The sequence below is a fragment of the Phyllostomus discolor genome, chromosome 2 (assembly GCF_004126475.2).
Source record: "Phyllostomus discolor isolate MPI-MPIP mPhyDis1 chromosome 2, mPhyDis1.pri.v3, whole genome shotgun sequence".
In the NCBI taxonomy this organism is placed as follows: domain Eukaryota; kingdom Metazoa; phylum Chordata; class Mammalia; order Chiroptera; family Phyllostomidae; genus Phyllostomus; species Phyllostomus discolor.
Window position 1 is genome coordinate 127,853,950 of NC_040904.2, and position 18,655 is coordinate 127,872,604.

The 18,655-nt window shown below is 43.2% G+C and overlaps 1 protein-coding gene across 1 annotated transcript in view; it reads right to left on the reverse strand.

Moving 5' to 3' along the window:
* PLXNC1 (plexin C1) overlaps nt 1-18,655 on the reverse strand; it is a 150,765-nt gene that overhangs the window by 31,426 nt on the left and 100,684 nt on the right. Inside the window, exons 16-21 of the mRNA XM_028532099.2 lie at nt 16,119-16,220; nt 15,710-15,813; nt 12,097-12,135; nt 11,705-11,829; nt 10,327-10,525; nt 5,721-5,867 (exon numbers count right to left, since the gene is read on the reverse strand). Coding sequence (XP_028387900.1) covers nt 5,721-5,867; nt 10,327-10,525; nt 11,705-11,829; nt 12,097-12,135; nt 15,710-15,813; nt 16,119-16,220 — 716 coding nt within the window. The remainder of the gene's footprint in view (nt 1-5,720; nt 5,868-10,326; nt 10,526-11,704; nt 11,830-12,096; nt 12,136-15,709; nt 15,814-16,118; nt 16,221-18,655) is intronic.

An 18,655-nucleotide genomic window follows, 5' to 3' on the forward strand; every position in this document is an offset into this window, starting at 1 on the left:
CTCCTCAACCATATTCTTAGCTAATAAGGGCAGGGACATTGCTGTATCCTTTCTGTAATACCTTCTAATACCTAGAAAGTAATTTTCAAAGAACTTGTTACAGACCAGCAACTTTATCACAAAAGGTCTTAGGTCATTAATTATTTTCATTAAACAAAACCTATATGATGTATTTCTAGTTTCATTTCAGAGGCAAATAAAGGTCACAAGGGAAGTCTGGTTTTTATACAAGACTGACTATGAGAGAGAGAGAGACAGAGAGACAGAGAGACAGAGACAGAGAGAGGGAGGGAGAGAGGGAGCGCACAAAAACCACTTCCAGAAATTCAGTAGAAGGAGCATGAGCTCAGAGTTAGAACTGCTAGTCTCAGAAGAGCTTGTGAACTGAGGTTTCTCTCCAGCTAGAGTCAGCAGCCCTGGGACATGCAACCAGACACCCCCTCCGATACTGCTCTTGCCTGCCAACCTCGCCTCTCTCCCCACTTTTCCTGTCCCCATCAAAGACAGAGAACCCCAAGCTTCCTGGATCAAGGCACTTTGCCTAACAGAATAACAAGGGAGAAAGGTCTTTTCCATTTTGAAGAAAAACATATCCTTAAATTTCAGTTTCTCACATAAATTTTTCTCCACTTGCTAGTATTTGCTCACATTTGTTCATGCTAGAATCAAGTGAGAATCTGTCTGATTTAGCCCCAAATGATTGGTTTCAGTATTTTAGGTTTAATATGAGTTTTTCACAGTTTTTTGGTTTTTGGCCAAGTGCCTTATGAGTTTCAGATTCACAGAGCATGGCAAGGCATTTCTGTGGCTGTGTCCCCAGAAGGAGAGGAGAGCAGCCAAGGCTCTGGGGGCTGGGGGGAGAGCGGGTGCTAGCTATTTCCCTCTGTTACATCAAGCTCTAGATTAGGACTGGCAAGCTTTCTGTAAACGGCCAGACAGTAAATATTTAAGATTTTGCAGCCTGTATGGTCTCTGTTACAACTATTCAACTCTGCAGTTGTAGCAGGAACAGCCATAGACAATAGTAAATCAGTGGACATGGCTGTGTTCCAATAAAACTTTATTTATAACAACAGACAGCAGGGCCATGTTTGGCCCATAGGCTGTTGTTGGCTGATCCCTGCTCTAGGTAATAGTGACTTCAAAAGGAATGCTGACTTTGACAATGCAAGAAAAAACAAATAGAAAAATGCCTTTTATTTTCCATCATGCTTTGCTATAAAAGTTACCATTCTCTGAGGGGCATAAGTATAAACAAGGATCCTTAACAATGAAATAATAGCATCACATTTGAGCCATAAAGAAGAAAATTAAATACTCTTGCATTTTGGTAACTAAATCATTTTCTAATTCCATGATTATGGGTGTGAGAAGGGTACGAAAAGAAAAGTCATTTAAGACACTCACTTAACGTTAATTTTTCATTTTCCACTGCCTGCCATCAACCCAGGAATGACTTACCTAAAATGATTATAAAAATGGTTTCACTTCTTTGATCAGGAAGCTCAGAACTGTAACTATGAAGTTAGTAATGGTTTCACTATTATCACAAGTCATAATGGAAATGATCTGCACTTTCGTAGAGAGGAAGAAGGGGGGAAAAAGCTCAAGAATTGTTAATTAACTTCACTGTTTCTCCACAAATGATAGGAGTATTAAAAACAAGATTGTTGAAGTGCAAACATCAGGGCTTAATGAACAATGGGATGTAATTGAAGTAACAGACAATGACTTAATCGGGACAGTGGGTTGTTTAATTATGGGCATAATGGATCTTCTGAAAGGACACACTAAATGGAACACCAGGGGCTGGGGCATGCTGGGGGAGCCACCGTGCTAAAGGGAGCGGGTAGCCGAGAAATTCCTGCTGGAGGTGGGGAGGGCTCTGCTCTATGTGAATATCTGATTGAACATGGTTACCCCCCCCCCATGGTTAACCCCCTAGGGGAAAAAGAGACTGGTGCGGGGTGGTGTCAACCTTTACCGAATCATAGTAGAGACATTAAGACTCCTGCAGGTACATGGATTTCTGCTTTTTCAAGAATTTCTAATAATCTTAAAGACTTTCTTATAGATATGAGAATGAGGCCAATAATATGTTTGTTGGAACACTGTTGCCCAGGCTGCCAAGATGCTATCTCTCAGATACAGCGATTGGCAGGCTCATTTCCTGGGTTTAAGAGTTCAAAAAACCATTTCTTGTTTAACTTTGATTACAAGTCAGCCTCCTCTTGCTAATTCAGCACACTTGCTACGAGTTATTGAGTTTTCTCATCTCTTCCTGAAAGTGAAGTAAATGTCCTTTCTCCCCTGTGGTGCACTTTGCTGGAACTGAAATCCTTAGGTCTTCACTCGCTCCTCCAAAGTTGCAGGCGATCTGCTCTGAAATCATTCTCTCGACACAGAGCACGCTCAGGGCCTAAGCTTCTCCAGCAACAAAAGCAAACATACCTAAAATTTTGCAGAGGAGGAAAAACCATAGAGCAATAGGGTTCATTGCTCTTCTAGCCGTCAAATCGGAATCCCGGGAGAGTGGAGTCCAGCAGGGTACGAGCCTACTGATGTCCACGCCGGCAAGGCCGGAATGGCGGGAAGGGCTATGGCGCTGCAGTCTGGCGCGATAAGATCACTGCACGCCAGCCTGCAGCGCCTCCTTACTGAAGGAAGGTCTCCGATGGTACCAGAGTAAGTGCGACTCTGGGACCTCTCTTAAATTTGAGGAAAGACAGAGGAATCCTCCCAGGAGGCAGGGAGTGAAGAATTGCCTGCCCAGAGCCCATTTGCTAGTATAACAATTTCATGTACAAGAAATTGGCAGGACGTCTTCGTGTTCTCGAAAACACCCCGCACCTCAGGGAGAACACATCCTAATCTGAGAGGTGTGAAGCCTGCTTTTTAGGTTGTGATATGAGGTGCTGTGTTTCTGTGCGTTAAGCCAAACAGGAGTGTGGGGGCCTCTTTCTAAAACAGTGTCTCTGGCTGGGCACCCTGCTGCAGGGCACGCTGCCGGGGCGCTGCTCTTACTTTTTCTTTGGCTTTTCTTCCTTGACGAGAATTTACACACACTCTCGCACTCCAGTTTGCTCACCATACCTTGGTTTTCAATGACTTAAACCACCTCAGGCAAATTTAGAAAATCAAAACTACAAACCACTGGGTGTGCATTACAGGGAGGGGGAATTCAAGTGAGAAAGAGTGGGAGGAGGGAGAGGAGATGTGATGGTTAAGGCTGGCAGAACTTGCCTGAAAGGAAATGAAAAACTTTAACTGTTTTATCTTGACCGTCTGCTAACATTTTGTCACACAAGTGTAGCCTGGATCACGCGCCTTCTCCGAGCTTCTAGTGTAGTCACCCACCATGAAAGAGAGGCTGGGACAGATCCAATAAAAGCATTAAAATTCACAAAGACACGACCCCTAGAAAGAAGTGGCCCGTCCCTTTTCCACTTTCAACTCTAGACAGCTGATGGCAAATCCATATTTGAAAAGGAAGATTTATGTGGATATCTAAAATCATAATTTTCCATTAGTCTTTCTCCCAGGGGCCATAAGGGAAAAAAGAACCCAAGAGTCGACATGAATTTCTTCAACATCAGGAAACACTTTGATGGTGAGTTTAATGTGAACAAATCAGAAACACATGGTCTTAATTGCCTGTAAAATAATGTTTCAAAATGAAAGAGGGGAAAAGTGTTCAGATGTAGAGCATCAAAGCGGATGCAGACCTCCAATGCTGCTTCAGGCCTTTCACTTCTCCCTCTTCTCTCCTCTCCTTCCTGTTGAGGGTTGTGTTTCCATGAAAGTAAATTACTGCTGGATTCCCGACCTATATATTCACTGGCAAGTATTTGCCTTTGGGGATCCGTGGGGCTCCTAAAATCTCTCAAAGTAAAAGCATAAACATTTTCTAGTGTAGGACCAAGGCCCTGGGTTTGAAGACAAACTCGGGATCAGTGAAAGCAGAGACAACAGGCCCAGATGCAAAGTTCATCTTTTGATCTCTAAGATACTAGAGGGGTTCTCCATCCCTACAGACTCTGATTTGATCATACCCATGGAAGGACCCAGGCGTTCATCTATCTGGATCTGCATTTCTCACCAGCACCCAAAGAGTTGCGAATTAAATTTAATAAAGCTTTAAATCACACTCATGTACAGGGCAATGTTCTCAGTGCTTTACAGAATATAGACTTTTTTAATCCTCACAACCACCCATGAGACAGGCAGGCACAGTGATCATCATCTCCATTATACAGATGAGGAGACTGAGGCACAGAGAGGCTTTGAAACTTGCCCTATGTCACACAGCCAGCCAATGGCAGAGGCAGAATGCAAAACTGCCTGGCTCGGAAGTCCTGGCTGTTAACTGCTATTCTAATAGTTCTCCACAGGTGGTCCTGCAAAGAGCTTTTTAGAAATTCAAGCCCCCAGATCCACTGACTTAGAAACTCTGGGGTGTTGCCCAGCAATTGGTGCTTACTAAGCTCCCTAGATGATTCCGATGCATACTGAAGTCTGAGAACCACTGCACCCAGTGCCTCTCCCGTGCAGCTGGTGCAGAGAGAAAACAGAGCTGTTGACTTTCTGCTTGGCTTCCCGCCTCCTGGCTGGCTGCTGCGCACGGTGCTCTCTGCAGTAGAGGGTGAGCTGTATCTTCCAGTGACGGAGAACTCGAAACAGCTGATCTGTGGACTATTCTCCCACCAGAGAACATAACCATAACATAGTCTACAGCAACGTGGTGCCTTGTCCAATTAGGGAATGAATTCTTCCAGAATGACACTGCGGCACGCGCCATGCAGGGCAGAGCCACAGGAGACAGTTCCCTCACTGAGCAATCCCAAAACCTCACTGTAATTTTTTCCTCCTTCTCCACTAATGAGATTGTGAAGAAACCCAGAGTCTCCATAAAGCTAAAGATCAAACCAAAACACAGCAGTCTCTTTCCCAAGTCTCTATTAACAAAACAGTACAGAATATCCCTAAGTCATTTCAGAACGTGCCATGCCTGGCTCTCTAAAATTCCTGTATGTGCAAGAAATTGGTTCCTCTCACTGTAGGGAGGGAAGCGGGTGGGTGGGGTGGGGAAGGGTGAAACGAAGTTCTCAAATGGGCAAGCCCCACCCACAGCAGCCAGGCAGGCATCTTCCTGCAGTGATTTACAGCTTTCTTCTAAAAATAACTATGAGATCACAGAACATTAAGTGCATGACACCAAATATTTGTAAGCAATCCATGAAAAGGGAGAAAGGGCATCATGTTGCATGGGGAACACAGTAGAATTTGTCTTGTGTTATCTTTCTAAAATAAGACGGTCTCAATTTGGTTGAAATATATCTTCACACATTGTCTTCCAGAGCAGAGCCGTTAGAGAAATTCTGATTGCAATTATAAGTACTGAATAGGGAGTACTTTGCATTTCCTTTGGCGATGCTGAAAGCTATAAGCAATCCTGATATTAAAACCTTTGGAAATTGATGAGCACCATAGGCATCATTACAATACTTTCTCCCCCAATCCAAGTAATTAAAACCTATTATGTGAACACGTGTTAATATTTTATCAACTACTGTTTGTAACTGACGAGCCGTGTGAGACCTCCCACAAGTAGGAATGACATCAGTTTGCTTTAAGTGATGCCCCAGCCCCCACCCCATCCTCTAACTCGCAGCCAGGCTTATTTCTGAGTCCGACGATGGAAAGCTCTGGCACACACATACCACGGTACTGAAGTCCGGGACCTGCCACAGCAGCCAGTCTTCGTTAAGGGTGTACAGGGCTTTGCACGTGATTACATCTACAGGACCCTTGTTTATCTTCTGGTTCAAAGTTGTCACCAACAAATAGAACGGCTCTCCAACAGTCTCCTTGGAAAAGACACAAAACTACGGTTAGCTTTCTGCGGAACCCACTGCACTTTCCAAAGAATTACAGTTGCAGTTTACAGCAGTAGGACAGGAGACAGGAGGCAGCGTTTTTCAAACAACAGGATACTCCCAAGGAAATACATATTTGCTCCGCTTCAGATTGTGAGCAAATCGGAGGAGCGTGTGTGCGCATACACACCCAAACTCACACACACAGAGTCGACAGCCACGGGAGGTGCACACAGTAGAATGCTGAGTAGGTGCAGAGGTTTAACCTTTATTCCTATTTAGTTACTTTTTTCTTTAGAAAAACCAAAAATAAATGGCGTTTTAAAAAATGCACAATTAGCCTTGGTAACAAGCATAAACATAATGCTGTTTTAGAGACTTGCCAAGGAGGCTGGTTTTGGCGTTTACAGCCTTTCACGCAGGAAGCAGCCTTCAGTGACTCAACTGGGCCATCTCGCCTGCCCGGCTGGCCAGTTTCATGCCGTTACCAGGCACAGTGTGCACTGTCCCACCCGGCACCTTTGCTGGGGTGGGGCCACAATGTGCATGCCCTCCTTCCCCTGGATGGAGCCAATCCCATCACTCTAAGGCTTTTGCCAAACATCTCACCACCACCCTGATGGTTTCTTTCTCCACACTTGTGCTACGTGCTCTTTCTCCTAGACCAGGGGCTGCCACCTCTGTTGTTACTGAAATGCCTCAAATTTGCAGTCCCTTTGTGCTCAAATGGAGTCTGGGCAGCCCAAGGGGTAGCTTTTGTGTTCTGCTTCTGCTGCAGCCTTTGCTAAATGATAAACCCTCTATGAGCAACAGACATTAAACAGCTTACAGGGGGGAGGGAGAGCCGGGCCAGAACCAGGAAGTCAAACTGCCTTGGCGATGATGAAAAGCCAGCCACGTGACTAGGGCATGAGGCACCAGTTTACAAAGTCAAGCTTTATAGCCAGTACATCTGGCTCTGAAAGGAGGATCCCTGGACCTCACACCTGCTTTCCCCTGAACACGTAAACTGAGACTCCTTTTAAGTCTCGTGGGTCCCCGCCCACTGACGCCCTATCCCTTCCTCTATACTTACTCCAAGAACATGAGCCCTCCCCAGGCCTAGAGCTTCCTCTTGCCCCCTTCTGCCCCCCTATACTCCAGTGGGCTCCCTCTATCACTTCTCTCTCCCCTGCTGATACAACCTTGAGTCTCCTCGGTAATGCAGGACAGAAGTGGAATGTTCAAAAATTTCCCTGGTGGAGCAAGGATTGGCACTAGCACCCAACATTTAAAGTCTTTTTAGAAACTTCCTTTATTTAGTGGTTCACTACTTGGGTGCTCTCTTCTCTTTCCCTCTGCCCTTCTGGGTAATGTCCTGACCACAAACCTAGAACTTCTGCTTCTCTTTTTCCTCCAGCACACATCAAAAATGGTGGGAGTGCCTTTGTGAGGAGCTGGATATGCCCATAGAGGATGGAGTCAGGGGGCCAGTGGGCTTTCCTGGACTGAGTGGAGGGGAGCTGGAGTCAGGAATCCTTCAAAGATCATTTGGGCTGAGATCAGCAAACAGCAGTGTATACAGGTGGTTATAACCCTGCATACCCGTTACCAGAATCCCTGTGGGCTCTCCTTGAAAATTCAGGTACACAGGACGTACTTCAGATGTGCATCCAGGCCCAGAATATCTAGAGCTGAGGCCTGAGCATCTATGATTTTAATGCCTTCCCAGGCGCCCCAGATGTGTGGCTGGCTTAGGAAACCATGGGGCCATGACGTTTCTTTATCACCACTGAACACAATGTCTAGGTTAGTGATACTTACTGAGGACTTAGGCATCTTCAGACCAGGGCACGCACAGTGGCCCAGGGAGCTGGCCTGGGGCAGAAACCTACTTGCTGACCGCGCCTCTGCCCTTCCCCTCCCGTGACGGCAACTAAGCTCGGCCCCTTCACTGTCCTTTTGCTGTGAGACCTGACTCTGGGCCTGGCTGAGTCAGAGGCTTTCAACACCTGTGATCTCGTTCCATCCTTAAACCCTCTCTTAAGCCTGTAAGAAGGAATCTGCCTCACTGGGAAGGCAGTAAGTGGGATGGCTAAGAGCTCTTGATCCCCGGCGCTATGACATGCTAGCTGCAGTATCTGGGCAAAGTCATATCTATTCTGTGTGCCCTAATTCCCCCAGCATGCCAACTGGTCATACAGGCACTTACCTCATGGGATTTAAATGAGAAAAGTTAAGCAAAGCTCTTAGCATGATGTCTGGCACATTCAATAAGTGGCGGTCATTGATATCATTGTTGCTTTACCCCCAGATCCTGGAAGGTTCACAGGGGTAGTTACCTGGAGGTTCAAAACCAGCGGCACCCAGTCAAACGTTCCTGGGGTAGGGCAGGAGGACTGAGCCATCAGAGTCCCACACACCCTCGGGCCCCTCAGGCCCTTCACAGCAGAGGGAATTATTCCACTAAAATCGAAAGTATCGCCCACTGGCTCAATGCCACTTCCTCCCACCAAGCACACCACCCGTTCATCACCAAGTGCTCAAGATACTCTTCAATCAGCTCTGTGAAATCTTCACCCACAATCCTCTGCTCAAGGTGGTGGCCTTTTGGGTCTGGAGACCAGATTTCTGGAATGCCTCACCCGTTTAATGTCAAAGAGTCGCAAGAGCACGGCACCGGCCAAACCTTGAGGGCTCAGAGTAAGAATCACAAGATTCCCAGAAGAAAAATCTGGAAAGGAATTTAAACCAAGGACCATGCCCCTTATTTGGTGGATAGAAGCCCAGATAGAAACTGCCATACTCAGAGACACACAGCTAGCTGGGGCTGAGATGAATTTAGAGAGAGCAGCTTCTAACCAAGACTCCTAGCCTACTGCTTATTCTGCTAGCCCAGTGCTCTCAAATGTAGGGCACGTGGGATTATCTGGAGGAGCTCAGAAAACATGAATAATGGGGCCCCGCTCCCAGAGCTTCTGGCCAGTGGCATTGTGGTGGGGAAGCCACTTGCCTCTCAAGACTAAGCCCCAGAGAACTGGGTAAGGGTCTTGCTTAGATGAGTCCTATTTAGAAGCAGTCCTGGTGAAGCTAGGTTGGTGGAAAGCAAAAAATACTCACTCTAGAAAAAACCACTCAACACCTCCCGAAAGCGTATGATGATTTATACCAAGTAAACAGAAAAGAAGGCAGATTTCATTAATCTTAATAAATGGGTACTGCCTTGGGAGAGGAAGGGGTTGGCAAAAAAAAAATGTTGTGCATCTACTTGTAAGATTGCATTAAACATTAAACTAAGCACAGTCTATTTAAAGTGCTGCTTTTGGATCTGAACTTAAGTAGCACTGTTAAAACCTGTGGCATAGCAGTATATCTTATTCAAAGTTTAATTAGATTTCAAAACGAGCTACAAATACACAATTATGCAGTTTTGCTGGAATCTGGATGGCTGGTGAAATTAAAGAAGGATAAGAACCTTCTGCACCAGGGGCCTCAGAGGGCCGAAGGAAGATTGAGTTCAACAGAACACTCTTACTCTTCTTTTCCTGTTAATATTTCATTATAATAATGGCTGACATTTATGGAGGGCTTACTCAGTGCTAAGCAATTGCTTGCATTTTCTCATCTGTGCCTCAGAATAGGTCTAAAATATTCTTCTTCCCGTTCTACAGGTTATAAAAACCAAGGCTCGGACAGCTCAGGACCTCTAGTAAGTGGGAGAGTCCTAATTTCAGACCAAGCAGTGGGTTCCAGCACCCACTCTCTAAATCACTGGACTCTGCAGAAAGGTTATATTTGAAAAGATTTTAAGATTCAAGTAGATTATAGCCAAGATCTTACAGTAACTCCAACAAAATGAACTCAAGGGGCGGACAGCTCTCTGGGGACTTGCTTTAATATGGAATGACTGGTTAGAATTGAGTGTAATTAGCTTACAGCACATCGGTAGGGAAATGGGTGTTTCCCGGATGCTTCAAGGGCCCTGAGAGTAGTGTGTTCTTTTCAGTGTTTGAAATATTCCCTCCACTCCGTACATTTTCTTAAATGGGCCATCTGGGCTCTGGTTGTTAATCAATGAAGTGAGGTGGGCTCCAAAGTCTAGGGGTACAATATTTCACTTATGGAAGATAAAGAAGTTCTAGACATCTATTGTATAACATCATGCTTATAGATAACAACACTTAAAAATCTGTTAAGAGGGTAGATCTCATGTTCACTGTTTTTACCACAAAAAATTTTGAGGAAATTCTGAATGAATTGCACTTGCATAGGCCAGTTACAGCAAAATCAAGGTTTATTTTCCCTTGGTGCACCCCCAGTAAGGAGCAAGACTAAGAGCAAGTGAAGGATGACACCATGGAGTGCTCAGGACTCAAGACATCAGCCTCTGCTAAAAATAACTGCCTATTGTCTTACCTCTGACCTGTCAGGGCCAGGAGGGGGGTGGGTAGGTGGTTGGTGTGACACTTACCCGCAGAAAACCGGAAAGGCAGACAGACATCCAGTTTGTAAGGAGTTTTTCAACCACGGACTCAGTGCGTCTTAGCATGAGTTTAGGCTGCATGTTACTGGACTGCTCCATCAAGTCCCTGGTCAGCACCTCCAGGATGCTGGTCAGATAGACCAGCTTGGTTTGCAGTGCGATGGTTAAGAAGGAGGCAAACAGACACCTGTTTAAAAATAGAGCCTTGGTCACAATAACCAGGACATGGAAACAGCCCCTAAGAGCCCATCGTAGAGGGATGAAGAACACATGTCACATATATTTATATACATGCAAGATTAAATACCGTTCAGCCATAAATGAGAATGAAATCTTGCCATCTGCAACTACATGAGTAGACCCTGAGTACCTTATGCTAAGTGAAATAAATACCTATGATCTTGCTTTTAGGAAAGGAGATCAGATTATCTGTGGTGACTAGAGGCAGAGGAAGGATGGTGGGAAGGAGAATGGAATGAGGGGGGTCAAAAGGTACCGACTTCCAACGATAAGGTAAGCGAGTACTGGGGATGTGACACAACACGATGACTACAGCTGGCACTGCCATGGGGTGCAGTGGAAGACTGCTAAGAGATTAATCCTCAAAGTTCTCACCATAAGGGAAAAAAGCATTTCTTTGCAGTTATATGAGATTCTGGTGTTAACTAAACTTATTGTGGTAAGCATTTTGCAATATGTTTACGTCACATCACCATGCTGTACACACTAAACTCATACAGTGCTGTAAGTCAATTATATCCCAATAAAAGTGAAAAAAAGGCAGATGACAAAAAGCACACACACGAAAGGAAAAAACAGAGCCTTTGCTAATGAGGTTAGCCATCAGCGGTGACTTGGCTTGACACAGGGAAGCTTCAGGGGCAATGGGGGGCAGTCCAGGGGTGCTTTTTTTTGTTAATGTCTAGGTTTCAACCACCTTCATTCTCCATCCATAAAAACCACGCGCCAATGTCAACCTCAGGGTATTTTATTTGTTTTCAGCACTTGAACTTTAAACTAGGGTGGTAACAAGAAGTGAATGTCTTTCCTGAATTTTCAAGGTGCTTTTAAAAATAAAAAATAGTACTTCTGCTTTTTTGATTTAGGACTTATGTTTTTTCTTGGTGTTGGGGTTTTTCAGGGGTTTTTTTGAGGGGAGGGAAGTTGTCCGTGTGCATCTTTAAAATAGGGATTGGTGCTGGGTGGTGTGTGAAATGCAGGTATCACAGCTGCATGACCACCCAACCAAGCAGCCTGTTCTCAAGATGCCAAATCCAAGTTGTGGTTTGGAAATAAAATAATAAGGAGTTTAGGTTTTATTTTCTCTACTTTATGACTTTCAAAATATAAATAAATTGACTAATACCTGTCCTTCACTGAAAAGTTCTTCTGCTTTTCCAGGGTGTGGATGACTGTAACAAGGAAACTTTTGTTACAAATGAGGGCATCCAAAGCTGTGAGACTCTCATTCTTGTCACTGGCATCTCTGTTCTGTAAGAAAAAAGGTATATAATATAATATAAATATAATATAAATAATATATAATATAATATAATATAATATAATAACTTAAAGTTAGAAAGTAGATCCACAATGGGTTTTCCAAGGCAATGAATTATTTAATATTGAATTCATGATCCCAAAAAACCCACAATAAAAATTCAAAGTAATAATGGAGATGATGATGATGATGATGATGATGATAACACTATGAAAGTCAGGCAGTCATGGGCTAAAAATGAAAACTTATAGACTTACATGCATATCTTCGGTGAAGATGTGTGTGAAGCCACCTGACTGAGAGGAAGGAGACACTTTTATTATTCATAACATCCAAAGGAAATGAATAGTGTTTTTTGTTACAATACCTAAGTCTGTTTTTAATAAAGGAGAGACACTACTTGCTAATCTGAAGAGCCCATGGGCATGTTCTCTAATACATAAGAAATAATTATTCAGCTTTCCAGAAACACCAATGCATTCTGAAAGCCTCTAAGAAGAATAATTTATCCTGGCATTGGTCCCATTTTTGGTAGATGAAGGCATCTCACACTTTGAAAGAACTGACTCAAAGACATGGTAGTTAGAGAAGATTATGCAAATATGCAAACCACTCCTCAAGCCCGTTAACTCCTAAGCATAAATGAGGAATTGTGTTGGTAAGTTTTTACAAGTCCTAGCCTCGTATCTACTGTCCCCATATACAATGTTATCCAAGAGGGAGAGGAGTGGGTTGGTTAAAAGCTAGAATCTGGAGCCCAACTAACTGGCTTCCAGGCCTGGTTTCATCACACACTGGTTCCACATCACTGTCCGCAGGTTATTGAACCCTCTGTGCCTGCCTTTCCTCATCTGCAAAGTAGGAGTGATGATTCCCACCTCGTGGGTGTGATGTGAAAATTAAATAAATGAATGTATAGTGAATTCTCAATGTCAGCTATTATTGTTTTTATCACTCACTTTTGACAAACTAGCCCAAACACTCTTGTCCTGCTTGTTTCTAAAATATGTTAATGTGCTGTGTTATATAGCTCCTGGATATAAGCTTTTAAATTTGAATTTTCTTTTTTTTTTAATGTATCCTAAATCTTAATGGAGTTAAAAGATTAAATTTTAAAAGCATGCTGAGTTACACTTTAAATGAGTCAACCGAATGAAAAAGAAACTAAAAAAAATTTAGGTTTTTTCTTTTTTTTTTTGGTAATAATTGAACTTTAGGCTATTTATCTTACTAAAGTAAATTTCTTCTGCAGAGAATTTTTGCTTTATTTGTCAGCCCAAGCAAAAAGATCTCAACTATTTTGGTCATACTTTCCCTTAGTAATAGGCAGAAAAATCAAACTCTAGATTTGCATTTTCTACTTCTACTGTTCTTCTGCTGAACCAACTTAAAGTAGGTGAGCAGTTCAAACAGATTGATTCTTGACCTTAAATAGGAAAATGCCACTTTGGCTTCTCTAAGACTCCTCCTTCCTTCTTCTAGGAGGTTAGGTGCTCTGCTTACCCTCATTTCTTGTCTTACTTTCAACAAAACAAAGTGGTCAGTATAATGAAAAGCAGGGCCTCAAAAGCCAAACCTAGCAGCAAGGTGAGAACCAGGAACTAGTAGTACCTTGGCCTGTGAACCTACAACTTCCTTTGGATTTTGTTATCTGGTAGGTGTTGACTACACAAATTTTCCTCTGCCTCCAGGCTAGAGTGGGGGCTCCTGAGCTCTCAGTAAAGGGCCTGATGAACAGAAGGACTCCTCTGCATCCTGGCATGCATTTCAGAGCATGGTCCTAACAGAATACTCAAATATTCCCCTGTTCACTGTAGCTTTTCTTAACTATGTAAGTTCAGTTTCAACTTAGGTCTTCTTGATACGATTCTGATAAATTTATGCTTGCGTTTTCTGGGTTTTCCCTTTTAATGACAATTCCTGTCTTCTGTTGTTATGCCTTTCCCAGTTGCCTTTCTAAGTCATACATAACCTGGAGTTAAATCAGTTGGGTGTCTTGCAGCCTTCACTTTCTTCTCCCAAGACAGCAGTTTTCAACCTTTCTCGTCGCATGGCATACATAAACTAATTACGAAAATTCTGTGGCATGCCAAAAAATACATTATTTTTTTTGCTGATCTGACAAAAAACAGATATAATTTTGATTCATTCACACCTGACAGCTATTGTTGTGTTGGCTGTTGTCATTTCTTTATTTGCCAGTCTAAGGGAAAAGAGGTCAGTGTCCCAGACTAAAGAGTCAGGTATTGCACATTTTAAAAATTCTCCCAGCACACTGGTTGAAAACTGCTACCCTAAGATAATGCAGAATTGTTCCTGGAATTTTTTTAACACTTGCAACAAGGGTTCCTTTGCATTCATCACTCTATCTTGCTCTTGATGACTGAATTTAGAAGAGGAAAATTTCTTTTTCAGGTCACAGATTACTCTTTTCAGCGCTCAAGAGCAATCACTAACTGTAAAAGCCACACAGTACTCATGTTGATGGTGGAAATCTCTGTTATTTTATTGCTATTAAATTCTTAATGGAGATCTCAGACAGCTGGGAAATAGGGCCCGTGGTACACCCTTTGCTGAGGCTCTGCGCCATCATCCTGATTCAGGGAACTGAACTCCCTTCCCTGCATGATGTTCTGAAGAAATGGATGAAGTGGCAAATGGCATGTCTTGGTGCCTGGTACTCTTGGAGGACAAGTTTTTTTAAAAAAAATACTTTCCAAGTGCAAAAAGCTGAAGTCTTATTTAGTCTTCTTGATTTACAACAGTAAGGATTGGACAAGAAATATGGTGGGTGTTATATGGCAGCATCCCAACCTCCAGACACAACATCACATATCATGGTGTCCACTTCCAGAATTACAGAGAAAGTAGAAATTGCTTGCTGCATGTGTCTGGGTTTCTGAACTCTAGGTTTCTGGCCAAATGTAGCTGAAAAGCTTCTGATAAGGTGATATAAGCTAAGCTATCTTTTGGCCTGGAGAGCTTCCTGGCTTTGCTCGGAAGTCTCAATTTAATCACCATAATGGGTGGTTCTGTGTTCCAGAGGTTGGGCCTTTCCAGTGGTCACCAGTTCTAGACAGAAAAGGCAGTTTGCTGGAGCTGGGGCGTTGGGATGCATCAGTGATGACAGGAGAATGAGAGTACCTTGCCAAAGGCGTGGGAGAGTCAGTGAAGAAGGCTGAGCGACTGGGCGAGAAGATGGAGGTGTGAAGAACAGAAGTGAGACTGAAACCCGAAAGGGTGAAGCAGATTACTCCTTGGAGTCCTATAACAATCCATCATCTCATGCAGCTATTTCACTAAATGAGGAGGATACTAACGGACTAGCTAAGTAATAACTACTGGAGAGGATCATAAAAACTCTACATTGCTAAAAATGGCTGTTATCAACTCAAATTCTACTATATGTGTCTACTTTCCTACCTCTCGGCCAATAGTACTTTTCATTTCCAACTGAGAAGTAATAGTGAATAATCTAGTGGCTGCAAGGGAAGTCATGCAGATAAACACAACAAATTGGCCAGCCCACAAATTATTGATTTTTAAATAAGCTAGCTGGCGTCTCAGCTACAAATTCAGTTCTAAACTGGTAGCAAAATAAAGCAAAAATCATCACTCTGAACTTCTGTCCCTCTGAGGTTTTTGTTACTGGACAAAGAGTAACTGCCAGTGACCCACCACTGCTTTATACCCCATCGATCCAATTAATGATTGTCCTTCTGCCTGCTCTGCTCCAAGGTAAGCTGTGTTTTACACCAAGCACATCATCTACAGCTGCCTTGGAAGCAAACACCCGTTTCAACAATAGCAACAAGCACCTTCATTATTATTCAAGACTCAACCTCAGGAGCATGATCAATGCTCTTTTACCTCAGGGAAGAAAGTTCTGAGAGCAAAATGTTTGTAGTCAAGGAAGGGAACAGTTCCAAAACTATCAACCACATCCAATTTATCCATCTGCAGCTCGGCAAAGCCTGCAAAACAGAATCCCAAGAGCAATATTTTAACTCAACAAAAAAATGGATAAAATCTTCTGCTGTTTTGTCTAACGCAAAGTATGACCTTGGTTTTTATTAGAGAAGAAACAATAGATAATTACTTGGTTGGCTGCAGAGAAGAGCTGAAATAACAGACAAAGTCAGGCCCAGACCCTGCTGTTCGGTTGCCTTCTGTTATACAAACACTTCTCATTACTGGGGCCATCTCCACTTAAGAGTTAAAAAAAAAAAATGACTGCGAAAAAGACTTGTTTTTCCATAAATAAAATTTTGGAGCCTACCATCACGGATCTCTTTCCGGAGCTCGCTCTCCAGGAGCTCCAGCTGTTGGCTCTGCTTGCGACTTAGCTCCTTGGATTTATGTCTGGTCACCCCCACCGCCACTGAGGAGACAGAGAGCCAGCGTCAGATTGACAGGTTAACTTAAAAACCAAAAAGAAAAATGAAAATCCACTTTTACAGTATTTTTTAGAGAGAGACAGAGAGAGAATAAATAACATTTAAGAAGTTGAATTTATAAAAAGAAAAATCCCCTGTGATGGGTCCCTCTGAAGCACAACAGAAAATGCAACCAAAAAACAAAAAAACCCTACTCATCTTAAAATTGAAAACTAAATCAAATAACCTTCACTTGTAACCAAAGGTCCCAGTTGGCTGAAAAGTAATGGAATGAGCCAAGTTCCCCTATAGCCACAAGGCACTTATATTGTTCCATGGTTTTTTTTGTTTGTTTCTGAACATTGCTGAAGAAATAAAGTTGAGCCGCAAACGCAGAAAGACACCCCAGGTCCAGCTGGCTACGTAAGCCAGACTTGCAGAGATGGAGTGGGCTGATGTGATGAGTGGTCCACAGTGAAGCACTGCATCTGACTATTGCTTCTTTCTCCACTTCATCTTGCTTCTACCTGTGCCGTACAGGCAGTGAACTGGCCAGGTTCAGGGCTGGGGTTCATTTCCTACTCTGCAATTTACTAGCTGTGTGACCTCAGGTAAGTTCCTTAGCATCTCAGTGCCTGGCTGCCCAATTTGTCAAAGGGCCTACCTCACTGTGATATTGAAAAGATTAAAAGAAGTAACTCACAAAAAATAACTTAATATTTTAAATATTGAGACCCTATTTTTTAAAAAAACTCAAGAATTGTCAATTATCATTATTTTATTCTAGAAAGTTTTCTTCTTTTAAAAGAAATTTCATGATAAAGGACCCTGCTACCAGTAGATGGGAATGATGCTGGAGGAAACAAAATTAAATATGGTTTTCCCCTGGACCATTTTGTAAAGTCAAAAGTTAACCATAATATGCATTGTACCTCTTCAAGAAAGGGCGGGGCATGCAGTCTTTCCCAAATTTACTTAATCACAGAACCCCATTTCCCAGGAGCATTACTCGAGACTGAGTTCCTCAGCCTGCTCTTAGGGCAACCCTGGCTCACTGCATGTAAAGGGAGCTCGCGGGTCACACCCAGGAAGCAGTGAGTGTTTCGTGGCTGAAATCTCCAGGGGAGCCACAATGCAGATGCTTTGTAGGCAGCAGGCCCAGGCCAGGTGTGGTGGGTGTTTTCACTCGCAATGTGACTGAAGAGTATACTTACTCCAGCTGCTGACAACAGGTCTGCCTGAAGTCACGGCAAGGAGGGGATGAGAATTTTAAAGGGCTTTACAGATGCCAACGAGCCAGGAGCAACACATTAAATTAAGCCCACTTTACCTTAAAGAGCACAAACAATCTCTACAAACCAAGTGAAGGGTGGGGAAGAGTGAGGTCACAGGTGCCTAGTAAGCCACAAAGTGGACGCGAATTTAGGGTCAGAGAGCAGCCGATCCTCAAAGTGGAGCCCAGAATATGGAATTTCGAAGTGATCTTACTCGCAGGCAGCACCAGACAAGACTTGATTAAAATATCAAGCCCAATCCTGGATTTCAGATACATAATAGGGGTAGACAACTTGGGGAGAGCATAAAAAATACCCGAAACGATCATCAACAGGGCAAAACAAGGTCTCTGTAAAATGAGTTCACTCCATTAGGCCAGTTAATCACACACATACATCTTGCCCTCACTGGATTGAGGACCACCCAAGACAGAGGACCAGGCCTTAACTCATCTTCTCCAGCTCCAGAGACTGGCACCATTATTAGCAGCATTACAGACACTCAATAAACACAAGGTAAATAAATGGGTTCAGGGATGGATGAACGAACGTGTGAGGGAGCGAGGACCTGGAAAGAGATGTTAGCAACTAGTAACAGAAAACCTTAGAAAGGCAATGCTTGGGTTAAGTAAAAAAATACGAAATTCTACATTAGTTGTGGAGAAGAGCTCTTTCTTCAAAGACAAGAGGAAACAGACTTAAAATGAAAAGCAGCTCAGAACTACAGGTCACAAACTAAATGGCTACAGGAACCAAGTACATAGATGAGTTAAGTGGCCTGAGTAGAGCCATAGAGAGCAGTGGAGATTGTGGCAAAAACCCACTGAACATATGCCCTCTCTCAAGTGGTAGCTGCTACTCAGCTCCAGCAAACTGATGCTATGGGAAAATTGGGATCCAATGATATAGATTTTCCAAATTTTCAAGAGATTTTTAACCTAGTTTTAAAATATTGTGAACTACACCAAAGTTTTAAAAAATGCTATATGGTCAAATAAGACACATCAGTTAGCCGGACTCAGTCAGTGAGCAACCATTGTGGGGCCGCCATGCTTGGTTGACCCCTGGAACATTTTTTGTGTTTTTTTTAAAGATTTTATTTATTCATTTTTAGAGAGAGAAGAAGAGAAGGAGAGAGAGAAACATCAATGTGTGGTTGCCTCTCA